This window comes from Cupressus sempervirens, chromosome 1 (assembly GCF_028749045.1).
Source record: "Cupressus sempervirens isolate cs-2001-9-10 chromosome 1, ASM2874904v1, whole genome shotgun sequence".
Taxonomy (NCBI): domain Eukaryota; kingdom Viridiplantae; phylum Streptophyta; class Pinopsida; order Cupressales; family Cupressaceae; genus Cupressus; species Cupressus sempervirens.
In genome coordinates this window covers 670,485,564-670,513,018 of record NC_143118.1, presented here as the reverse complement: position 1 = coordinate 670,513,018, position 27,455 = coordinate 670,485,564, and the positions used below count along the sequence as shown (strand labels likewise).

At 36.1% G+C, this 27,455-nt stretch overlaps 1 protein-coding gene across 1 annotated transcript in view; it reads right to left on the bottom strand.

Moving 5' to 3' along the window:
• Positions 1-12,287: 12,287 nt before the first annotated feature.
• Positions 12,288-27,455, bottom strand: part of LOC149579658 (oligomeric golgi complex subunit) — a 56,931-nt gene continuing 41,763 nt past the window's right edge. Inside the window, exons 6-11 of the mRNA XM_089786453.1 lie at positions 16,131-16,254; positions 15,870-16,016; positions 15,510-15,773; positions 15,125-15,409; positions 13,302-13,460; positions 12,288-13,182 (exon numbers count right to left, since the gene is read on the bottom strand). Of these exons, the coding sequence (XP_089642579.1) occupies positions 12,643-13,182; positions 13,302-13,460; positions 15,125-15,409; positions 15,510-15,773; positions 15,870-16,016; positions 16,131-16,254 (1,519 nt within the window). The 3' untranslated portion in view covers positions 12,288-12,642. The remainder of the gene's footprint in view (positions 13,183-13,301; positions 13,461-15,124; positions 15,410-15,509; positions 15,774-15,869; positions 16,017-16,130; positions 16,255-27,455) is intronic.

The window sequence follows — 27,455 nt, the reverse complement described above, 5'->3', positions numbered from 1 at the left end:
TTGATTGGATAAAGGTAGATTATTAAAAGGTTTACCATACATGTACCACCATGTGATAGCTCCCATTTTATTTTGGTTCGTTATTGCATATGTAGAATGCTTGAGTCCCAAAGAAAATAGTCTAAATTATAGCCTCAACTTTTCATGCATTTCTTCATCTTGGAAGATTCTTGTAAAAGATTTATAACACCCATTAGCAACCTCTTCATCCACATATGTTGCAATTCTATCTGGCATAGCAAGTACTTCCTCTCTATAGTACCTCAAAGATAAGGCATATGCAAGGAGGTGCAATATGGCAAGCATCTTCTCTCAACAATGATGGATGATTGCTTCCACCTTATTGCATAAGGCTTCACATTTTGCAGGGTCAATCTCTTATTTTTTCTATGGACTCCACATAACCTAGTCCATGGATTTCATGAGGTGTCCTTGGTGCATTCATTTTTTCATTGATAAATCTCATAGCCTCTTTAGTTTTGTTCAACCTCTCAACAAATTCTTTTCCAACTTTCAACTCTTTCATCAACTTTCGTTCTCATATTTCATATTTGTAATCTCTAGCTTCTTTCTTTAAATCTCATGATTTGCACTTAGTAACTAATTGATCATGTCAAACTGATTGTGGGCTAGCTTATGTCATCAAAGCCATACATTTTAAGGATTTTCATCATAAAAAACCAATTGAATCTATAATAGGCTTTCATCGTATCGAGTTTTATTGGGAAGACTTATTCTCTCTAATTGAATGCAAAACTTCATGTGCAACTGGAATCCCTTCCCTTATTCCCTTACTTGGAACAAAGCCACCCTATTTGGATGAAATTATTCTCAAGTGAATAAGATGCATTCACATGTAAATAGATTTGGTAAAGATTGTATATATAATGTCACATAGTGAAATTGACCTAAAATTGGCATATGTTTAAGGGTCACATGCTTTAGGAATAATGGTTATATTTGTAGTATTAAAATTTCTAAGCATAGTCATATTACTTTAAGATTATTCCATTGCTAATAAGAGATCCCAACCAATAACATTCAAACATTTTTCAAAGAAAGAGTTGTAAATCAATCAAGCCCTGAAGCCTTATCTGGTGGTAATGAAAATACTACCTTGTGAACTTCCTAAAGAGTAAATGGAGCCAAAAAAAGCCTCATTATCTTTGGGTGAAATCAACAAAGGAATGGAATCCAAAAGTTATTGTTCATGGGGACTACTAGGTTGATTTGATGATGGCCAATCAAAGATATTTTAAAATAAATTAACCCCTTAAAACTAAATACCATGTGCACCAATAATTATATTACCTGTAGATGCATCTTTAATACTAAAAATCGTATTGAGAGTCCTTATCTATTTTGCAGAAGAATGAAAAAACTTTGTATTTCTATCACCCTTCTTCAACCGTATCTCTCTTGATTTATATCTCCAGTATTCCTCCTCTCTATCACATAACTCTTCTTATTCTTCTTGTAACTCATTTCTCCCAGAAAATGTAGAGGAATCCAACCAAAATTTTATAATATGTTCACTAATTTGTTCCAGCTCCTTTTGTATGGAATCATTTTGATGGAAAATATTTTTGAAAACTTTTGGGTTCTATTCCTTAATATTTATTTTAACAAATTATATTCTTTTTATGATAATCAAACATATTGGTCCCTTTTTGAGGATGAACCCTAACCCACCATTGCCTAAGCAAAGGGAGAAAGTAGGGATGTCTAAACCGCACTTTTTCAAATTTGAAGGAAGGCCTATGTTGAGGAATGGGAGACTGCTAAATTTTATCAACAAGTAACTGAATAGGAAAATGGTCAGAGCTTGAAAATGACAAAAAGTTGACAAGATTAAGAATCCTTGATTTTTCCATTCTTGATTAACAAGACACCTATCGAATATTTTAGCAATTTATAGGAAAATCATTCCCTCTATTGATTAATGGAAAAAATACCATTATCTAGAAAAGTATCTTGCAAATCACTATCGGTGATGAAGGAAGAAAAATCTTCCGTAACTTTTATTGTTGGCATAATACCACCCTTATTCTTTGTCATTAATTTAATCGATTAAAATTTCCCCCTAAAATGATTTTATGAGCACCAATTGAATCTGATTAGTAAGACATTCCTATAAAATATGTTTCTCATTAGTAGATGAAGGTGTTAGAATATATAGTCCACCAATATAACTGAGAGTGGGGGTGAGTGAATCGGTTATCTAACTAATGGGGTGGATGAATCAGCTATCTAACTAATATCACAAATATCAACCTTATTAAACTTTAACCATATGAGCAATATAATCAAAAACCACAACAAGATACTCATACAAAATAACACTAGATAGGGAAAACCTTGATCAAAGGGAAAACCCCGGTGTGGATGGTACCCACAAGATGATGTAATAATATAAATGTTCCTTGTTAGATGATGGACCATGTTAAGATTCCATGAATACATTTGGTAATATGAGTCCCTATTAAGAGATTCTAACCCTGTTAGGAGTTGTAGAAGACAGTTTGACCCACTTCCCAAATAGCTTCAAGGATAAGACCAATGAACCCACTATCCAAATGATCTTTGTATTATTCCTTTCAAAATAATAGAATTGTATTATACTTCCTTTCTCTTCTTTTTTCCTATCAACTGGACCTTCCTTTTGATCTTGTAACTAGATCATAAATCTCGCATCCAATAATCCCTTGAATCACTTACTCTCATTCCTCAATTATTCTTCTCCTTTTCGCACTTCCTTGATTACTTTGCATGCTATAATCTTATTCCATACTATTACAAACAAGGAAAACATATTTCCTTTATACCATATCTTCAATATAATTCCATGAGTCATCCTAGAGGCTTTCCTAAATAATTATAATAAGATAATTAATTACTTACAATTACAATAGCATTGTTGGCTCATGGTCTATACAAATCCTTACACGTGTGATACTAGGGCTTGCACACTTGTTGACATCATCAACACACCATCCTCTATCACTACCTGATTGCACATATTTTTACTGCATCTCAGGTGTAATTTAGAAAACAAACATTAGGAACTACTTTCTTAATACCCTGTATCTAAACTGCTCTCTGTAAATTAGGTAGAACTTTCTTACATCTTCGACTTAGACTCTGTGCACTTGACCATGTCATCAGGACATAGTGTAGAACATGTCTATGACTACACATTACTAGAAAATCAAACTATTTTTCGTACAACTAAGATCTTTGTCTGCTACTAAGTTAGTCTTTACAGAAACCATGCTATGTTGACATCAATGACAAACACAATCATGAATGCAAAATGTCAATACTCTCCAATGCTCAAGATACTCCCCCAATGTAGAATCATTGACATCATGCTAACAATCTCCCCCTTTAGCATTAATGGCAACATAGATGAAAAATATCTAAGTTCTAAGAATACCAAATAGAAATTTGTTGTTGTTGTAATCTTCTTAAATCCTCTTCATCAAACAAGTCTGAAATCCTCTGCATTCTAGGACCGATATCAGTTGTCCACATGTTAAATAATTCTCAACACAACATGTGCATACTTACATTTCCTTACATTTCTTTTGACAACAATTATTTACTTCACACTAAAAAATTCACAATACATCAGGTGCATATTCCTACTTCCTTATGTGAGTCTTTCTAAATCTCCCTAAAGAGATATCTTTAAATATAACTTAGGAGATGTTCTCCCCCATAATTTAGGAGATGTCTTTCATGCATATTGTCCTCCATTGGCATCAATGTCAAAGGCCTCAATGTTTCAACGTGGCATGTTACATGCCAATTGCTAATATGATGCTCCAAGTCTTCAACCATCTCAAGTGTCCAAAGATACTATTCAATACCAAGAGTCCTCGGTAACTCAGCTCATCACAAATACTCCCCCATATAGGAAGCATCAGCATTCAATCCAGTCTAACAATAGTGCTCTGTACAACTGGAATGATGCACTTACTACATCACCTACTCAGAAGTAGGAAGGTGTATAACCCCAAGCATACTCTCAAGTACTCAAATGTATCTTTAGGCAAAGGTTTCGTAAAGATATCTACAATCTGATCTTAAGTACTCACATACTCCAATCTGATTTCCTTTTTTGTTTCTTTCTCTCTCGACACATGATACTTATTAGACATATGCTTAGTCTTAGAATGAGATACATGATTCTTATACATACTCATTGTACTTGTGTTATCATAGTAAATGATAACAGGTTCTTCAAAATCAATTCTAATATCCTTCAATATTTTCTTCGTGCACATAACTTGATTATAGTCATTTATTGTTGCAACATACTTTGCCTCAGCAGTACTCTATGAAATACAATCTTTCTTCTTACTTAACCAAGAAACCAATCTTCCTCCAAGAAAGGATACTCCACCACTGGTGCTCTTTCTATCATCCTTATTGCCCATCCAATCTACATCAGTATATGCACATAGATTGCAATCACTTGATCTATCATACCAAATTCCATAGTTAGATGTTCCTTTCAAATATCTGAATATTCTCTTTACTGCTACAAAATGATACTCCTTAGGATTGACTTGAAATCTAGCTACAATCCCAACAGCATTGCTATATATGGTCTGGTGTGAGTCAAATATTGCAAACCTCCAATCATGGATATGTACTTCTTCTCTATTGCCAAGCATCTCATCTTTTTTGGATAACTTGTGACTAGTTATCATAGGTGTACCAACATGTTTAAAACTTTCCAATCCAAACCTTTTCAACAAATATTTCAAGTACTTAGCTTGTGAAATGAAAATACCATCCCCATTTTGCACAATCTACAATCCTAGGAAAAACTTCATTTCTCCTATCATGCTCATTTCAAACTCATTATTCATCTCTTCAACAAACTTATCACTTGCTTCATCATTACCTCCAAATATGATGGCATCAGAAAATATTATTATTATCAGCAAACCATTTTCAACTTCTTTCAAATACAAGTTGATGTTTGTCATACCTTTAGCAAATCCAAGCTTTGCCAAATAATTGTCCAACCTTGCATACCAGGTTCTAGGTGCTTGCTTTAAACCATATAGAACTTTATTTAGTCTGCACACCATGTCTTTGTCTTTTGATAAAGGAAAACCTTTAGGCTGCTCAATAAATACCTCTTCTTCAAGCTCTCCATTTTGGAAGGTTGATTTAACATCTATCTGATAAATCTTGAACTTCTTATATGTTGCATAAGCTAAGAACATCCTTATTGCTTCCATTCTAGCTACAGGTGCATATGTCTCCTTATATTCTATGCCTTCTTGCTATGAATATCCCTTGCATACAAGTCTAGCCTTGTTCTTCACAACTTTGCCTTGCTCATTCATCTTCTTTGATATACTTATGCTAGGAGTTGTGAACTCAACTCTTTCTTTTGCTCTAGGATTAGATCTTTGCTCTTCAATCTGACTCCCATTCCGTAAACCATTGTTAGTCTCAATAATAACTTCCACATTTTCACGGTTAGCCTTTGAATCAACAATAGTTACCAAAGCTATATCTTCTTCTACTTCCTCTTTCTTAACTAATTCAAGCTCATTATCTTTATTATCACAATCATTCAAGAATCTTTGCGTACTTGCTTTAAATTCTTCATCTTCATTAGAAAGTGAACTCTTTCTAGATTTTCTTACTCTCTTAGGACATCTAGATGCATAATGACCAAACTCTTTACATGTCCAACAAACAAAAATTTCCATACCTCCTGGCTCTCTTTTCATAAGCAAATCAATGCCTTCTTAGGTCTTCATGTCTTCTTTAGATCTAGATCTATCTTTACTTATGCCTCTATTTTTTTGTATGAAACAAAAGGATTCTGGATCTGGAAACTCAATGCTCAATTCTGTACACAATTTTGATATCTCACCAAGAATCTCCATCTTCTGGGTGTCTAAATTTCCTCTATCTGACTTAGGACTATCTTTTCTTAAATGACTCACCACTGATCTCCCAAATTTGTTAAGCTTTCTCTTCAAGGACATGATACTCTGATACCAATTGTTAGAATATATAGTCCACCAGTATAACTTAGAGGGCAGGTGAATCAATTATCCAGCTAATATCACAAATATCAACCTTATTAAACTTTCACCATATGAGCAATATATTTAGAAACCACAACAAGATATTCATACACAATAACACTAGATATGTTAACTAGGGAAACCCTTGATTAAAGGGAAAACCCTGGTGGGGATGGTATCCACAACATGATGTACTAATATAAATTTTCCTTGTTAGAAGATGGACCCTATTAGGATTCTATGAATACATTTAGTACATATGAATCCCTATTAGGAGAATTTGAATCCCTATTAGGAGAGCCCAACCCTGTTAGGAGTTTTGGAAGGCAACTAGACCCACTGCCCAAACAACTTCAAGGATAAGACCAATGAACCCACTATCCAAATGATCTATGTATTATTTGTTACAGAATAATAGAATTGTATTGTACTTCCTCTTATTTTGTTCTATCAGTTGGACCTCTGCTCCTTTTGATCTTGTAATCAGATCACAAATCTGGCATCCAATAATCCCTTGGATCACTTACTCGCATTCCTCAAGTACTTATCTCCTTTTTGTACTTCCTTAATCACTTCACATGCTCCAACCGTATTCAATACTATTACAAACAAGGAAAACATATTTCCTTTATATCATATATTCAATATAATTCCTTGAGTCGGTGTTGAGGCTTCCCCATTTAATTATAATAAGATAATTAATTAATTACAATTACAATAGCACTATTGGCTCTCAATCTATACAATCTTTACACGTGTGATACTAGGGCTTGCATACTTGCTGACATCATCAATAGACCGTCCTCTATCATTGCCTAACTGTGCATCTTTTTACTAAATTTTAGATGTAATATAGCAAACAAACATCATGAACTACTTTCCCAGTACTCTGTCTCTATATTGCTCTCTATAAATCAAGTACAAATTTTGTACGTCTTCGACTTAGACTCTATGCATTTGACCACATCATCAGGACATAGTGTAGAACATGTCCACGACTGTGCATTACTAGACAATCAAACCTCATACGACTGAGATCTATGTCTGCTAGTTAGTCAATCTTTATAGAAACCATGGTATGTTGACATCAATGACAAGCACAATCATGAATGCAACATGTCAGTACTCTCCAATGGTCAGGATACTCCCCCAATGTAGTATCACTAATATTCATGCTAACAAAAGGCTCGTATAGATTTAAAAACACAAATGAGATATCAAATTATTTGTAATTAATTAGTTTCCAACCAATCCTTTTATCAAGAAGCCCTCCTATCATAGTCTTTGGGTTCCAAAGTGATGTGATTCCTCATGAAGCACCCTAGCTTAGAGTATGCATAAATTACCATTGAGACCATTTGGAAACTATTTTTTCATACGAATCTACATAAATTTTAGTTTCTTGTAATAAAAATATATTTTTTTGTGAAGATTCAAGTTGGGACTTTATTCTACACCTTTTGTCAAAGGCATTAATGCCTCTAGCATTCCATGATATGAGCCTTATTGCTCTTGAGGACACTTAGTCCTCATAACTCTTTTTGATGATCTAATTGTTTCCTTAATCGTAGCTTCCATGCCTACGTCTATTTCTTCCTTGAACTTCATGCTCTTAGTTTTCCTACCTCTTCTATTTGGAGTCTTCTTATTCATATATTGAGAGAGAGGGATTGATGAAGAGATAATGTTTTGGAGAAATCAAAATTAGAATTTTGAGGGCTCTACATAACTACTTTATTACATGAATTCTCTAGTAATTCACTATCCTTCTCGAGAGGCTCATAATTCAGATTATGAGGTATAAAATTCTCATTCTTCAAGGAATAATCTTTGATATAAGATATCAAAATCTACAACCTCCATATCATCTTGCATATGAGATTCAAAAGAAGTTGGTATAAAAGTGCCCTCCTTTTGATGCTAATACATATTATTGTTCAAGGAATCTTGCAACGGGTCATGGTTACCTAGCATCCAATTGTCCAAGTCATTGTGATTGAAAATAAGTTTAGAGGTTTTTGACATATAATCATCCCTCATGAACTCTTCATACTTTCAACTGAGAAGTAAGGTATTTGTGTTGATCTTAAGATTGAAGGAGTTTAACCTTTATCGTATGCAATTTGCAATTCATTCCCATATGCAATATTTGTCTAAAAGACAGAATCCATATTTTGAAAAAAAAAAATCTACATTTACAAAGATCCATAGAGTGATCTTCACAAACCGATATAGTGTCAAGGTCTGGACCACTATAATTTGTGTTAGTCACCCAAAATGAGAAAATGGCATCTACCATTTTGGCATATTGTACCTTTACCTCCTATCTCCATAAGCCCCACTTAGAAGATATTGACAAAGATGCCAAGCAAGTATGATGACTCTCATCAATATACAAACTCTAACTAGCAAATGAGAATTTTCAAACGAAATGATGTCATGTTTCGCAAAAATGCCCATTTTGTTCGCCAAGATCTCTATGATAACCAGATCTCTATATTCTAATGGAAGGGTCAACAAAGATATCCAAAGAGGCATATATCCACACATCAGGGGATCTAGTTCAAAGTTAGGAACGTATGACAAGGTAATAATCCCATACCCTAAACAAAACCAACCCTTAAACTAGTTAATTGAATCTCTTAAACTTTTTGAAGTGAACTGAACAATTAGGAAAGAGGGATTAGATTTTATTTTATTTTAATACCTCATTAATACCCTTTTAGTTCTCCAAACCCAAGATCTGATTTGATGGTCTTGTACCCCCTCGCCATCAATCTTACAGATTAATGCCACAATATTGAGCAAGGAAATATGTGATTCTAAAAGATCTTTAGGCAATGCGACATCCAACTGCCCTTTCTTCCTTATGAGATTCTTGGATCTTGAAAGTTCATTCCCCTATCTTTGCTACAAGTTCTTGGAAAGCACATCAATTTTGCCTCCATTCTACACTTCCTTCACTCTCCATACCTTCATGGTCTTCTGGTTAGCTTGAGATTCAACATTGTGGTCTATCCCTATATTGAATGGTTTAAAGAGAGATCTAAGAGTATTTTTTGGCAAAGGTTTTGAACCTACCCTAGCCTCAACTATTTTTTAACTTTGCCCTATCTCAAATGTGGAATCCTCAAACCCTTTGAACTTCCTTCACTCTGCATACCTTCTTTGTCTTCTAGTTAGCTTGTGATTTAACATTGTGGTCTTTCCCTATATTGAACGGTTTAAAGAGAGATCTAGGAGTATATTTTGGCAAAGGTTTTGAACCTACCCTAGCCTCCACTATTTTTGAACTTTCCCCTATCTCAAATGTAGATTCCCCAAGCCCTCTAAACTTGACATGATTTCCTTTAGAGCACCTCAACCTATTATCCTCATTATTTGATTCCTCTCCACATATATTAAATGCCTTATGTTGACACACGTGACAATTTTTTTGGCCCAATCTAGAATGGGGGTTTACAAAAAAGGGTTTTGCTAGTTGAACAATAACTCATCCACAGAAAATATTCTTGCATCTATCCTTTTGAAGCAAATATGTGGTGTCAACCCTACCATATCTACCACCATTAATAATCTTCATTGCTAATTGGTAGGTTTGAAATCAAAATCTCACCTTCACTACCTCACTAATGCTAGCCTATGTAGTCCTAATAAATATTTTTTATAATTTTATAAATTAATATATTTTGTAAAAATTAAAAAGTAACATTGGTGTATTATTTTCACATGGTTGTGTACTTTTAAAACATGCAAGAATTATTTATTTAATTTTTTTAAATGCATATAGAGATATAAAATTTTACATGCACACATATATTCTTAAGATAAAGACTAGCATATTTCAATTAAAGGGCACACACTTTGTTAATATATATCCATATACATACATATTTTTATTTTTAAAAAAACTTTTTTTTATTTATAAAATTAGGTTTTCTTTCAAAGAGAAATTTCTATAATTCAAAAGAAGCCAAATTTTTAAAAGCAACCCTAAAGTTGAGAAGTTTCTAAAATAAAACTCAAAGCCTAATTTTCCTTCCCTAAAAACCTAAATTGTAGGATGTCTTTTCTTAACAAAAGTCTTAGATTCACACATGCAAAGATCAAACCCTCAAAGATGAAAATCTACTCAAAGTTTTTCACAAGTTTCTCAAACAAAAATTGATTACCTATATTTCCATAAGTAAGACAATCAACAATTATACATAAATATTCAAACATGAAGAAGATAATATTTTCAATTAAAACTTCTAAAGTTCAAATCTCTACCTCAAAACCATGAAACAATTTTAAAATAAAAGAGAACAAATTTTAAACTCAAAGCAGCATCAAATTATTATTTTCTTCTAAAAATCTAAAAAGTCTCACCAATTAATAAAGGGATCCCCTAAACTAATAAACCCATATAATCCAAGAAGATACCAAAACCTAAAGATAGGAAAAAAAACCCTAAGAAGTCAAACTACTTTTCAAAATTAATAAGTGTCTTGATTTGATGTTCAACCTAACTAAAGTTTGAACAATTAATCTCTTGATTTGAGTTCAACTCTATTTTTATACAAAACTTATGCATTTAAAAGAGCAAATAAATTGCATAATTTATATTTTAATTAAATTGATAGTTTTAGCATAATTAAACATGCAACTTGGAATTACAAGTGAATGTCAAAGTTTACTTAATTCAATTACATGTTTTTAGTTCAATTTCTAATTTTAATATTAATTAAAAAATTAATTAAATCAAATAATAAATATAAGTATTTCATTAATACTTTATAATTAAATATCCTCATAGTTATATCTTTCACATTTTAAAAGTTTTAATTCATTAATCTTTATTATTAACCTTCAATTAATACTTTTAATAAATCTTTTTTGACATCACGCATTTACCTTCATGTATGCATAGTAAAAATTGACCAAACCAAAATACCGAAAAAAAAATGGAACAACCATAAGCATGCTCAAACAAGGGTTCAAGAATTCACATTGCTTTGAAGAATTCAAGTTCGGTAATCAATCAAATACATGCCCAATATTTTAGGACAAATGATAACTTAGACTTGAATGTCATCTTCTCTCTTACTATTCAGATAATCTAATTATAACATACACTATTAAGATAATCTAATTATAACATACAATGGTGAGAATTGGTACATCGTATAGATCTCACAAGTGACTACGACATTGTCCCTCAATCATATCACGTATTAAACCAAAATTGTAAAACACGTCATTCATAAACATGCAAGTATGAGGCCAATTACATTTGTACATTCCTGTGCGCATATTGTGTGCGTACGTGAAGCTCTTAAACTATTCTAAACTCTATTGCTACTTTTAGATGCTTACAATGTTGAACACTTGATTCTTTGCAGGAATTAACAATCAGTTTACTCTTCAAACTGTTTCTTTCTAAAAGCAAAGATTTATAGTTATTGGAAAAGCAAGGATGTGCTAGTTGTTTATTCTTGAAACCATTACTTTACGAAGGTAATTAGATGATAACAGAAGTATCCCAATTTGTCCTGATAACAGAACTATCCCAATTTGTCCCCACATTTTAGTTGGGCTTTATCACACTTGAAAGTTTGCCTTTACAATTAAGGAAAGCTAATTTAAAAGAGATTTATAATTTACGAGAAGCAATAGAAAGCAGCAAGCACCGCCACAACTTATATAGAGACAAAAGCCTTAAATTTAAACAATTCTTGAAATCCTAATATTAATTTTGATTGAACGAAATCCGATCACTTGATATTTCTATATAAAAGATTATATGATTATCCATCAATCTATGTGTTTATAATGGTGGTTTGTTTTACTGAAGTGTTTGGCCTATTAAATGTAATTTTCTTCCTAATCTACAAAGCTCTAAAGTAAATTTGATAATAGAGAGTTAAATTATGCTCAAAATTTAAATGATTTACTAATGAGCAAAGGTTGGTTAGATATGCCAAAGGCAGACACCTTAAATAAACAAAAGGCCGAAGCATAAAAGTAGCTCTGTTGTAGTTCGTATAACAATTAAACCCAATGATCGTTATATAAAGAATAACGTGCTGAGAGCATATTAAATAATTAATCTTTTATGAATGACCCACATAGGTCAAAGAGATAAAACTTGAAAGGTGCAGCAAATTATCATAGCTAAGCTGGACTGTAGAAATATTACTATCAGAAACAAAGCATTAAAATACTTCACACCATACTTGGATGTATTGGCAATTACTGACATTTTCTATTGAAACTCGAAACCCATCTTTTCAAGGGTGTGGTTGCAATTATTACATCATCATGAAATGAATACCCAAAGCATGATTTTTTTGGCCTAATTTGATGACACTATCTGAAATTGGAACTTGAAGGTCATCAAAATCTATATCTCTTGCTCTAAGCTGTTATCCTCTGCTTCTGCTAAGATACACTCATGCGAAGAACTGGCACAAAACAAAATGACTTGAACAGGTGACCACCCTGGTCCAAGCTCTTTAGATAGCAATATGACAAAATTGTGAGAAATTTGACAACAGAAAAAAAAAATTTGAAATTCAATAAAACATGATCCTGGGCCTTAAATGCCTAAAATGGTTCTTATTTGATCAGGAGAATGCCTGAGCATGGCCTTTGGTTCTTGATAACCATTCTCAGGGTTGAGGACTGCATTGTACACAAGTTCATAAGCTTCTGCCAGTGCCCTTGCAACTCGGCTGCCAACCTCAGTTCGCAATTGAGGAACTTGCAGTTGCTCAAACTCTGGAAGGGACCCTTCACTACCAGCTACAAAATTAAAGAAACTTTTAAGAGATTCAGAAATTGAGGTGAGTGACATCTCCTCTATCTCTGCAAGTGGCTTGCTCATATCTTCCTCTTTCGAGACTATCTCTGACTGTGAACTCTTCTCTAAATAATCCCGTATATAAGAAACCTTTTTTGTCATACCACAGCTATCAAGAATTGCTACAACCTCTTTATCTACAAGAATACTAATGTGCTTTTCTATAGCAACTCCAAGGCCTTGTACAAACTTGGCAGCAATCTCATGTCCCATCAATGGTTGTCTAATAGCTGACAGGCAATTGACAAGGAAAATTTTACGCAAAGATTCAACACTCTGCAAAATAGAACGCCACTTTTGACAGCTTATCTCAATGCAAAACACTCGCAACAGTAGCAAAATATATGGTTCAAAATTCAAATACACAACATGCAGTGATAATCTTTGGAACTTACCAGTGAAGCAGGTGCTGAAACAGTGTTGCTTAGTATTGCTTCCATGGATGACGATGGCCTGTGGCTTAACTTATGTATTGAATCAAAACCAGAGCTATTTCTGCGGGATGATAGTGTCAGACCTTTAGATTTATAAGCTTCTGCAGCTTGCTCACACATCTGCCCAATTGCATTAAACCACGAGTTTTAGTTCTTTCAAACAAGAAAAGAATTGATAATTACTGAGATTATTAGGACATGCACTAAGAATATTCAGACAATTCATGTTAGGTAATGAGCATCACTTAACAACCACAGCAGCTAATCTCTTATCTACATACATTGGAAGTGACAACTTGAAGCACATATTTTAGCAGATAGTCTCACTTTACATAGTAAACCACCTAGGCTGAGGGGGTACCTTAGAAGAAAGGTAATCTATTCCACCCACACTCTCAAGGATCATCTCAACATTCAATTAATGCAGGACAAGGAGGCATAATGGTGTAGATATAGAATCTTGCCTGTTACCATGCCTCTATTGTCCACATCATTAGCATGCACAAATGTTTGCAAAACAAATAAGGCCAATTCTTCTATGTGTACATCATGAAAAGTCCATATTAGAAATTATTAAATGGAAAGGAATATGTTATGTGAAGTCTTAACTGAACCTTTTGGATAACAAAATTCTTGCACAACATAACCAATGCTGTAAAGATAATACCCATGCTCAAAAAGGCAATATTATCTTCACAGTATTGAGTTAGTTCTTGCGGACAAATCTAAGATAAGAAAGTTCGCTTGCATTCTATATTAAAATAGATTACACATGGGAATATAGAAGTGCTCGTTAGCTTCCAAATGTAATATAACTATTATCAAGAAAAGTATACATTAGAAAAATGTGAAATGTAATAAAACAATTTTCAAGAAAATATAAATTAAAAAATATCTGAGAACTCAAAGCTAGTACTAAAGTTATAGGCAGAAACAAAATATACAAAAACTTATTCTAAACAATGCAGGTGCTACCATGTTGATGACCCTGAGCTTGGCACAGGGATTAAGTACTATAACACCCTCCGAATTATGATACACAGCTTTTCTCACATGATTTGCACTTTGCTTGAAATGGCTCGAAACCAACTGAAGCATGCTATATATTGGTTCTGAATTACTAGCCTCTTGTTTTTCAAAAAACAAATCATCGTGGTCTTAACATTTTCAGTATATTCTATCCAATGCCCCTTATCAGGTAATTTTACAAATTAAGTAATATAAAGTATAAAATATGACATGTGAGATTGGTATCCCTAATTTTACAAGTCTATATACAACAGAGTCTGTGATATAGGAGTGCAGTCAAACAGAAACTACCAGAGGTGATCAGGTCAAAGGCAAATCCTGAAGTGGATGCAAACCTGCTGCTAAGAAGTTAGAAGTAGAACCATCGAAGTGTCACATGTATCTTTATTTAAGATACTTGTTTAAGTATCTGTAGTATGAATTCTTAATTATAAGTGGCTTATATAATTTAGCATCCTATATTTGGCACAGATTAATAAAGCAAGTGGAAAGAAATTTCTTTGAGTAGTATCACAATTGAATTACTACTAGAATATATTGGTAAAATGATCCTTATCTACAGAATCATGAGATCTTAGTTATTAAAAGTGCCATCACTAGAAACCCTGTTTAGCAGTACAATTGGAATCCTAATTATAGTTTGGATAAGAAAACATTTTTAGCATAGGCAAATAAAAATTCTAATTGAAGTTTGTGACTATGCAACAGTATTTTCTTACTGACTTATACAAACCAGTGAATTTTCAAGAACGCACCTGTATAACGGGATCCAACAAAGCAGATATGACTGGCTCAAAATCAAGCTTCTTTCCTGATGCTGGGACTAGCATGCTGTGGTAGGTATCAATCAACTCAAGCAATAATGAGACCCCTTCCCCAACAGCTGGGGGTGGAGAAAGATCGACTGCAACTAGAGAAGGGTATCTAAGCAGCTTGTCTCCCCGAGACTTCAGGATATCAAAAAATGTTCGTTGTGCAGCATCTTTAACATGCAATAATGTGGCAGAAAGAGCTGCTTCTTCCCCTAACAAGTCTGAGATCTGCAGATCTAGGATAAATGACGTAAGATAACTTTTAATTTTCTCTAAATCCCTTGAATTCTATCAATAAACAAAATGAAGAAAGAGCAGAATTACTCACAGTGTATGTGTAGAACTCCAAGATGTTGCTGAGTTTGTATGCCAATAAAAGACTAGGTTGGGACTGCAAAACTTGCTCGACTCTTACTTTGAATGGACGGCAAACCCCTTCAAAAATACGATCCAAAATAAAGGACATGTCTGTTTCTGGTTTGACATATATCCCATCCACATCTCTAGAAAAGCGACGAGCAGTAGGTCCAATGTTTACAGTCGCATCTGGACTAAAAAGTGCAAGTATAAGCTCTCTTTCAGATGCCAAGGCCTTCAAAATGAAAATGAGGATCATCTATCAGGTACATGGTCATATTAAAAAATTTAAAGAAAAAAACAATCTGGATAATTGACTGGAATCACTAACCTGGTGAAGCCAGCCCAGCATGTCACCAACATAGCGTAACGGATCATGTGCATGCACTTCAATAGGTCTTGGCATTCCACCAGGGCCTCCACGAGTAAGGGCACTAATGAAGCGTCTGAACAAAGCATTGTGCCGAGTATTTGCAACCTAGTTGCACAAACATTGTGATTGTACAAATCAAATTAAGATAAAGAAAACAAAAGCATTATTTTACAAATGATACATGGAATAATCTGATTGGTTTCATTTGGACTTGCTAACCTCTTCTGCACAGTACTTGAAGAGAACAGGCCTTTCTTTTAAGCAGCGAGTTGCTGTCTTTAACAAGTCAGTTACTTCAGGAGTATCATTATCCCCAAGGTTCCGGCATTCAGCTTGTACCCATCTGGAGTAAACATGAAAATGAATTAATCCAAAATCAAGAACAAAAGGGTGTAAAAAAAACTGAATGACATCCAAAACAAGGTGCAAGAAAAGTAAAACTTAATAATACCCATGTATCCTGTTTTATGAGCTTATCACTAAGAAGTTACAAATTTGCATATCAGTGCACCTAGAAACTTAGAATATTTATCATCAGGAGTTGATGAAAGTGTACTTCCAACTTGATTATTTCAAGTCAAAGTTCAATGAAGCTTAGCGTGGTAGATCATAATTCCCAGTGCCAGATATATTGAACTGGAGAAAGGCATTAGTCACAAGAATATTCATGGTTGAAAGAAGACAGTTATAACTGACTTACAAGGTGACTTTAAAAACTTCAGACTTCAAGAATCATCTTGAAAGAAATATCTGCAAAATCTAGCAAAGATCATGCTGTTTCTCCAGAAAAAAGTTCTGAACTATGAATTCTAAATTCTTCATACTCCATCATGGTAAAAATACAAAACACTATCTGTTGTGTGGTCTCTGATCTCATATCAAAAAATTGATGGTAAAATGACTATTAAACAAGAATGTACTGGAGAAGGAATGCCAACAGGCATAACTATAGCATCATTGTATACATAACAAGAATGACAGTGTTACATAATATCAGAAATAAGTAAAGTGGGAATATAAAGTTGTGTTATTCAAGGCTGAAAAACAATGCATGGAAAGTTTGAATGTAGATGCAGCTTAAATGAAATGTCTCCAACTTGATGTCAAAAGCATCTTTGTTTTAAAAGAGTGATCTGGATGACCTCAAGAATATTAAATTTTAAACATTAAATGAAAACAATGGTGTCTCCCAAAATTTGCAATCCATTAGTGTTGATGTGTGTTTTACTGTTTTATGATGCACCAAACAGTAGAATAAAAATACCGAGGTATCTTATCCTCTCTTGAACAAGGTCTCATGTAAGCTAAGATTGCGAGAAGGTCATAAAATGACTAAAAGTTTCTTTCAATGTCAAATCTTGACTATGGATAAGCTCAGTGGTTGATGTGATTTGTTGATGATCACAAGGGGCCTTACGTATATTTTCTCAGATTCAGTTTGAGTCATGTTGGAGGTGGGAGTTATCGAAAGGTTTTTCAATGAAGTACTTTTTTGAGGATTTTATAACATATGCAGAAATGAAAGCAAATAAGGGTTTAGAAGTTCTATCCTACTCCTAAGGGCAGTGATAATAAGTAGTACTTTGGTGAACAAATCCCTTAATTATTGAGCTCCAATTCACCAAGTTATACTTCAACTATACGTGAACTGGTACAATCTTCAAAGGTTATGCAAAAGATTCTCATACTATCACAAACGCCAACATGAAGAACAATATATGTGAATGATAGAAGTTGGCCATATGCATGAAAGGGGTTCAAACTAACTTTGCACAATGGTTTAGAGTCATTGAAACATCATAAGTATGAACCAAAGGAATTCTTCAAGACACCATCATATTTCCCAATGCAATCACAACACTTTATCTAAGAAACTTAATCTAAATGGGAATTTAAGAGAACAAGCAAGCACTAAAACACATCAAGTACTCATCAAACTTCAATGAAAACTTTATTGTCTCAATAGCCCATAGCAACAATCTAAAAAATCCTCCTTTTACATATGAGAAGTAAGGCCTTTTTATAGGTCCTCAAATACAATCGGTGGCTTGGATGACAACAATAACCAACAGCCTAGATAGTCCCAAATCAGCCCTACTTAGGGTTAAGGCAAAGAAAATAGAATCTATATTAATGCCAGATTGAATCCACTATTTTAGTGCGTAATAAATGCCCACTACACATGCTCACTCAAGAAGAGAGTGGGGTGCAATATACGACCACTACACACCCACTATGCATTATATGCATCTATCCTTGACTCCACTGCCTGAAGTTGTGAAATCAATTCAACATTGTCTCCAATTCTTATGTGTTGATGCTTGATGGCAATTCTTGCTCGAACTTCAGAACTGCCACTACCCTCTCTACCTTTCCTAAACTTCGCTCCCAATATGGTAATATGATTTGAGTGGTATGCATGGTATTTGAGAAGATGGAGAAGTTCTAAAAATCATCTCCCTCAAAAACATTCAGCTGAAAGAACTCCTCCAACTTGCCTTTCATGTTGTCCATCATATTTTCATTCTCTATCAAACTCTGTGACAACAAGAGAGAAATTGTATTGGAAACCCCTTTCCTAATGTTGTTTGCTACTTTTCTCCACTGAGCAGGTTCCTTGGTGAAGCTCTCAAATGTTTCCTTGGTCGTGAACAATGCATTGTACTGTCGAAGGAAGTCGTAGACATCCCCTTCATTGATAACTCCAACATCACTAAATGCCTACTTGTGGGCCTCCATTAGATTATGTATATCAAAGATCACCTCATCTTGATACATGTGCTCATCCTCCCATTGTTCATCCATGCAGTAGATCCTACATAGTATAGCTAATGCCCTACTATGGACTTGCACCAATTCTTTTGCATGCTTGAAATCTTCTTCCTGCATTCTTTCCACCCAAACCTTTGCACCCTGAGCAATTCACTTGATTCTATCAATATCATCTACTACTTTAGCTGAGACACCTACAAGTGGAACAAAAGACAAACCTTCCTCTCTAACTAGACGAGGCAAGTTATTTATGAATTAACACAAGGTCTTGATTTCCCTCTTCTACTTCTAGTACGCTTCTTCTAGCTTCTCCATCCTTTCTTTCAAAGCCCGAGTGAAATCATCAAATTCCTCTATTATTTGTTCACAGATGGCATGACCAATATTGATTTCTTTAACATGGTGCTCATCTAGAATGATTTGATCCTTCATCTTATCAACTATAGGAGTTGCAATTTGCAAAATCCTAGATCCTAATTCTCCCCTTACAACCTTAGTGAACCTTTCAAGCTTCCCCTTTTCCTCAAATTGGTTGACTCGGTCCAAAATTTCTTGTAATTCAGCTGCCGGTTCAACCTCTTTTTCTTGACTATTCTAAATCTGCTATTTTAACCATTCTCGGATAGGTATATTATGATCTCCCCTGTATGATTAGTTGATCTTTTCCTTGGACTGTTCAAGTGTTGATTTCTTCTTCGCCCCCTGGACTATCCACTATTACTTCACAAGCTGCAACCTCAACGATTGGAATCTTTATCGCAATTGTAGGAACTTCTTCCTCTTTTGGATTAGCCATAGCTTCCATCAATTCTGCCTCAAATATTGTAGCAAGACTTTCCTCTATAGTCATATCTTGATCTTTATCTTTTCCATAAGCAGATTTCTCATATGCATTTATGCTTAACCTATCTTGCACTAGCCTTGCCAAGTTTTCTTCTCACTCAAATCTCTTTATGCTTGTCTCCATTTTTTGTCTCTCAAAAACTTTTGTCACCTGTACACTCCAAGTGGGACTTGGTGAAGAGAGAACATTTTCGGACCTTTGCTTCTTTTGTTGAGACTCCTAAATATCTGGCCTACTCCTTGGCTGCCTTTCTTGAGCTACCTCTTTCCTTTTCCTATGTCCAGCACTTCTTGATGGAGCTTGTAGGGAGTAATTTCGCAATAAAGTAATCAAGTAGTTGTTAGGACTTGTACCAAGGGTTGTGTGGGTTCGTATTAGTAACCAACTTGAGCACTATATGTAAAACGTATATGGAATAGAATCGTATGGTAATTATGGGCAAGTACGGGTATGTAACTCTATTTGGTACAATTAATAAAAGACATATTCACCATCTTGTGCCTTGTTTCCATTACTTAGTTGGATGTGATAGTAGTACTGTGAATTCTATATGCATATGTTGTTGGTGACATTTCTACCATATTGGCATAAACATTTATGGCGTCGTTCCCTAAGTAGAACCCAAGGTATGACAGGTGAAAGAAAGATGGGCATATAATGGGCTGACCTTTCAACCAGCAAAAAGTAATAATAGACTGACATTGAGGAAGAGGAAGTAACCAGAGAAGATCAATTGACATAGGTCCTTGTGCAAGTGTGGGACTTAGCGATTGACAAGTACGTCAGGCGAGAGGTAGAGAAGGGCTCTCCCCACTGGTATGGTACATGTTGAACTCACGATGAAAAAGGTTGTGTACGATCTCCAAGGAAGTCTTCCATGATTGCTCGCCCACAAGTTGGTAGCACTGGAAGAACAAAGAGAGGCGTACCTAAGAGATCAATGAAGGCAGCAAACATTGCAACGATTCTACCAAAGTACCCACTGAGAGGAGTCCAGCGATACTAGCAACCATAGAACAAATCCTCAATGGAGGAACTGGGAGACACAAGGAACTCCAAAAGAAACCACTTCATATTTAATGTCCCTCCTTCCCAACAAGGATAGATGACATAGGAAGGATGCTTCATTAGAAATCAGCGAGGAAGACTTAAGGCGGGCATTAGCACATCAACAAGGAGAGAGGAGGCAAAGACTGCATGACCTTGCCCAACAAGTATGCAGGCCAGAGCGTAAAATCAAGCGAGGACGACGAACATAACCTAGAGGGGGAAGTAGCAAAATTATTGGAAAGTACAGTAAGGGGAATTGAAAGGCTAGCTATTTAGGAGCCACCAATCATAGGGTACACTGAACCAAAAACCCTGGGAAGGTGTGAATCCCACTTCCATCAAGGCGGAGGGGAAGAAGAGTGCGGGAATCAAGAAGTCCCACAACCTCCTGAGGGAGGAGAAGAATGTGAGAGGGATTTTGAGAAGTCAAGAAGAAGAAAATCTACAACAAACCAATAAAAGGAAAATGTCGAGCACACCAGATAAACAAAAACTTCCTATGTTTAAAGGCAAAGGATCAAAAGAGCCCAATAGGCATTGCAACACGTGTAACCATCTAGGAGGCAGGAGGACAAGATGATGAAGATTATTGGTCGAAGGCCTTTCCTGCCACCCTGCGGGGGGTAGCAATTGACTAGTACACAAATTTGGCCGATACAAAGAAGGCCACGTGGAATATTGAGGGAAAGCCTTTAAGGCATAATTTAAATTGTTAAGAGATGATGATGAGGTGGTAGCGGAAATATGTAACACTTTCCAAGGGAAAAAAGAAAGCGTGTGGGTATATCATAGGAGACTGAAGGAACTAATAAGGAAGTTGGAGAACAAACCAGCCGATAAATTGAAAAAAAAGGTGGTTCATTGAGGGATTGAGTCCCTCTATTCAGAAGAAAATGAAGGTGGTATATCCATCCACCTAATAAAAGGCTTGAGACAGAGCTATGGATATTGAGAGCGAAGATAAAATGTTGAGAAATAAGAAGAAAAATAGTAATGATAGTAATGAGGAAGAGAGCGAGAAATAATCAAAAGCCATCTAGTCCCTCTGCAAAGACATGATGCAAATATAGGAAACCAAGGGAGAGAAAGAAGTCAAAGGAGGCAAGGAAATTTGGTGTACAAAATGTCGGAGCGAAGGGCGCACAAGCAATTGCCCAAGGAATTTGTTTTGTGACATTTGTTAGGTAGTTGAACATTCCCTTAAAGAATGCATGTACAACTTAAAGGTGCAAAGCACACAAGCACTCACAGAACAATAATCTACACCTCCAACTACCCCTCCAAGGAACACAAATTCCAATGCCTCCCCAAGGGAGATATCACAACACAAGATGAAACAACACCAACACCAACACACCACGCATTCACATCCAATAAGCTATGTAGGTGGTGCGGACCAGGGAACCACTGAAGAGCGAGTAATGGCAATCATTTGCCTATAGGCCAAAAAACAAAAAAGTAACGACTAAAGGAGGCATGGATGGTGCTGGAGGAGAAACAATGCCATGAGAAGGTAAAACCTTCTACGCAATTTGCATCTAAAACCAACATAATTAGACAAAAGTTGCAAGCTATCGTACTTGTAAGGGTGGTTGACCTACTAGAAACCTTGTCACAGCTAAGGGTAGCAATCTCCAAGACAATAGAAGATAACATTAAAATTGAAGAGTAATTCCAAGAAAGGTGACAACAAAAAGGAACAAGCATTAGAAGGCAAAATGATTCCAAAATCAACACTATTCGTTGTAGGAATGGGAAGAACTCCTGTCGTGGTAGAGATTGAAATCATGGGCCATAGACTAACAAACACCATAGTGGATGGAGGATCCGAGGTGAACGTGCTCCTTGAAGAGATCGCAAAAGCATTCGGTAGACCGATACTCTGGCCGCCTACCTTCCACTTGGTGGGAGCGGATCAGCACAACATCAAACCTTTGGGTACACTGATGGGCCAAAAGTTAATTATAGGCACTTAGCCATTTTTCCTGGATTTTGTAGTTATTGCGCTAGAGAAGAAGGGTTATGACACCTTACTAAAAAGGGAATGGCTGGTGCTAGCCAAAGCCAACCATAATTGAAAGCGAAACACATTGTTCATTGAAAGTGAAGGAAGGAAATACACAATTGACTTACAAAACTAGGCAGTAAGTCGGGAATTGGCATCTGATTCGAAATCGGAAGGTAGGGGATGCAATGGAAAGGAAGAAAAAGAACTAGAAGAGCAAGGCATCTTAAGACTTGGAAACTATTCAAAGAATGAAACATATTCACTTAGTGGATTGTTTCATTGGCAAATGGCGGAATACGAGGTGTTTGAGCCAAGCTGTAATATGCAATAAATTGCCATAACATAGGAAGAGGAAACATACCCTAAGGAATATAAGGAGTACAAGGAAGGAACAATATTGATAGATGACACACTAGTACACCAGTTCAGAGAAGAGGAAAAGATAAGCTACGAGGAACCAAGGGTAGTATCACTTAACCTAGGAGATCAAAGGGAACCAAAACCTATTAAGGTGGGGAGTGGCTAGGACCCAACCCTTAAAGGAGCAGCACTTAAAATATTCATGGAATGTAAAGATCTCTTTGCATGGACATACAAGGATCTTAAAGGAGTCTTGCCAGAACTATGTGTACATAAGATAACATTAATGCCAGATGCTCGACCAATGCGAAAGCGGTCATACCATATGAACAAGAATTACAGGGCCAACATGCAGGAGATTGAAAATATGCTAGATGTTGGGATTATTTTCAAGGTACAAACTAGTGAGTGGGTATTCCCAATAGTCATCTCGTTGAAAAAAGAAGCAAATCAGATCCTTTTTTATGCTTGAACATTGTGACAATAAAAGATCAATTTCCTATACCCTTCACAAACACAATATTGGAGGAGGTAACAAGACACGAGATGTACTCATTCATGGATGGGTTCTTTGGCTATAACCAGATCCACATAGCAGAGGAAGATAAAACGAAAACTACTTTTATAGTGAAGGATGGGGTATATGCATATAATAGAATGTTGTTAGGATTATGTAACACCTCTACAACATTCCAAAGAATTATACATCATATATTTGATAGACTGGCAATGAGCAATTTAAGGGCATTTCCAAATGATTGATCGGAATTCAGTGGGAAGGAAACTCATCTACCAATATTACGAGAATGTAGGGAATGGTGCAAGAGGGCATCACTGGCTCTAAATCCCAAGAAATATTGATTTATGGTACCCCAAGGGAAACTGTTGGGGCATATTGTATGTAAAGAGGGACTAAAACCTAATACCGACAAAATCAAAGTCATTGTGGAGATGGAGAATCCTCAAAAGACATGACAAGAGTAAAATCATTCTTGGGCCACTAGGGCTATGACAGAAGATTCATCAAAGGGTTCACTGAAATTTTTATACCACTGGAAAAGCTTACTCATTCCTGGGCCACATGGGCTATTACAGAAGATTCATCAAAGGGTTCACTGAGATTTCTCTACCATTGGAAAAGCTTACATGGAAAGGGGAACCATTCATATGGGGAACCAAGTAGAATGATGCATTGAAAGAACTCAAGGTGAGGATGGTAGGAGCACCAATACTGGTATATTCCAATTAGAGCAAAAAATTCCACGTACACATGGATGCATCAAATTTTGCCATCAAGGCAACAATGGCCCAGGCAAGAGCGGAAGGGTTGGACCACCCGGTCTACTTTGCTAGTAGGTTGCTCTCAAAAGTGGAAAGAAACAATACAATTGAAAGGGAGGCATTGGGTATGGTATACTCTGTACGAAAATTCTACCACTACCTCCTTGCCACACCATTCACGTTTTTTGTAGATCACCATGCACTCCTCTATCTTGTCAACAAATCTACCTCCTTGCCACACCATTCACGTTTTTTGTAGATCACCACGCACTCCTCTATCTTGTCAGCAAATCAGTAATTCAAGGGAGGGTAAGTAGATGGCTTCTCCTACTTCAAGAATTTACGTTCAAATTTGTGGTACAACCAGGCAAAAGCCATGTCATGGCAAACCATCTTTCCAGAATAAGGTCGAGAGAGCCGGCAGGAGTAGATGAAGATTTTCCAGACACATCTTTTTCGGATAGCAATACTTTTGAGCTAGTACGAGCAAGTAGGGAGCTATCTATCCACAACATCTCCCCATAATGACGGCCAATGAAAGGAGGAAGGTAGCTTTGAAAAGTAAAACGTTTTAGTTCATCGAGGATCTTCTTTATAAGGTGGGGCCTCATAAAGTATTACAAAGATGTGTGATGGAAGACGAAATGTTGAGCATGCTACGAGAATCTCATGACAGATTGGCAAGACACCTAGGGCTAGATGCCACAACCAAGAAGGTGCTTCTGGTTGGTCTATGGTGGCCAACACTATATACAAATGCCAAGCAATGGGTGGCAAGGATGTGACACAGGCCAACGAAGGAGAAAACCAATGAAAAGGGACTTCGTGTCACTATTCCCTTCCCAACCATAGGAACTATTCGAAAGATTGGGAGTAGACTTTGTAGGACCATTAGCGAAAGATAGAGAGTAGACTTTGTAGGACCATTAAAAACATGTACAACCACACACTGTCGGTATATTGTAGTTGCCACAAAATACTTTACAAAATGGGTAGAGGCAAGGGCCCTTCCAAACAACACGACAATTAGTACAACCAAATTCTTCTACAAACAAATTGTTAAAAGATCCGAGATACAGATCTCAATTACAAGCGACAGAGGGGTGCATTTTGTGAACCAAGTGATACAGAATATGACTTAGCAATTTCGCATCTTCCACAACTTGTCCAGTCCGTACTACCCATGTGCGAATGGGCAGGCAAAATCCATAAATAAATTTTTCGTATCAATATTGTATAATACGTGGCATGGAGGATGGTGATTAGCAGCAATTCTATGGGCTTATCGAACTTCATACAAGGTAATGATTGGAAGCACGCCTTTCCAAATGATCCCTAATGCGTCACTCACCAAGTTGGATGCCAAGAGTCAAAAACTCATGCTTACTGGATACAAGAGTCTTCACAAAGCTTACTGCTTGATCGATGTTGAGACATCTCGTCTCATCTACAGTCGTGATATGAGCAGCGATCACCTTTCATGCCAGTTTCTCATGTTCCTAATCTAGCAGACCAGCCTATGAAGGCTCATGATTAGGGAGTTGGGCTTCCATTAGGTCCACCTAATGGGAAGGCTCTAGTAGCTCTTGCAGCTCCAGTTATACCACTGATCCGTATACAAACACCTTCAGCTTCTCTTGCAAGATCACCTCGCTTTGTAGATGCTTCACCTAAGTTTGATCCAGATTCTTCTGATGAGAAACCTAATCACCGAGCATCTCTTGGCACTAGTGTTGGTCGTTCTCCTCTCCAGCCTGAGTGGTGGTCTAAGACACTTGTTGATCTTTGTGATGATGAGCTCATTAATGAGAGAACTACTAGGAAAAAGAGCAAACCTACAAAGACTCTTTAACTTTGCTCTCATGGCCAACATTCATTGTGTGTTTGAACCTCAAACATATTCCAAGGCTAAAGGATTTCCAGAGTGGGAACAAGCCATGACATCTGAACACCAGAGCTTGCTAAAGAATAACAGTTGGGTCCTTTCTGATCTTCCATCAAGGAAGAAACCCATTGGCTACAAATGAGTTTACAAAATCAAATACAAATTGAATGGTACTTTGGATAAGTAGAAAGATTGTTTAGCTGTGAAGGGCTCTTCTCAGCGTCAGGGCATTAATTATGAGGAGACCTTTGCTCCTACTACAAAGATGAGCACCATCAAATTAGTCCTAGCCATGGGAGCAAAGTTTGGCTGGAAGGTCCATCAGATGGATGTCAAGAGTGCTTTCCTGAATGGTGATCTCTATGAAGAGTTTTATATGATGCAGCTTCTTGGTTTCAAGGTTGCTAGTAAATTTCATCAGGTTCTTAGATTGTTAAAAGCTCTCTATGGCTTGAAGTAAGCCCTTCGGGCATGTTACGTAAAAATTGATAAGTACCTCAATGATCAAGGCTTCAAGAGGAGTTCTTCAAACTCAAATTGGTAAACCAAGACTATTGACAATGAAATCATCCTTGTAGTCATTTATGTGGATGATTTGATATCATCACTGGTAGCACGGCATCTTTGATTCAGGAAATCAAACAGAATTTATGTCGGTCTTTTGATATGACTGACCTTGGGCTCATGCATTATTGCCTAGGTGTTGAGGTTTAGCAACAGTCTTTTGGTATATTCATCTCTCAGTCCACATATGTCAGGGCTCTGTTAGACAAATTTCATATGTAGGATTTCAAACTTACATCTACACCTATGGAGAAAGGTCTCAAGTTATCCGCAAAGTCTGATTCTCCTTCCAGTGATGATACTTCATACAAGCAACTAGTAGGCAGCCTCATCTACCTCTCTACTACTAGACCTGACATCAGCTTCGCAATCAGCTACATCTCCCGCTTTATGACAGCGCCTAAGGTTGTTCATTGGATGGCAGCAAAGTGTGTGCTTTGTTATGTGAAGGGCACTTTAGATTATGGACTTCTATACTCTCAAACTTCTACTCCTAGACTCAGTGGATTCACGAATTCAGATTGAGCAAGCTTTGTTGATGATAAAAAGTCAACTTCTGGATATGTGTGTAGTTGGGGATCCAATGCAGTCACATGGACCAATAAAAAGCACTAGGCAATTTCTCTCTCCTCTACAAAGGCTGAATACAAAAGGACTGTTAAAGCAGGATTTGAAGTTGTCCGGCTTTGTCAGATGCTTGGGAATATGCAGATGTCACCAGCAGGACTGACTACTCTATTTGTTGATAACAAAGGCGTTATCAAGTTAGCCCAAAATCCA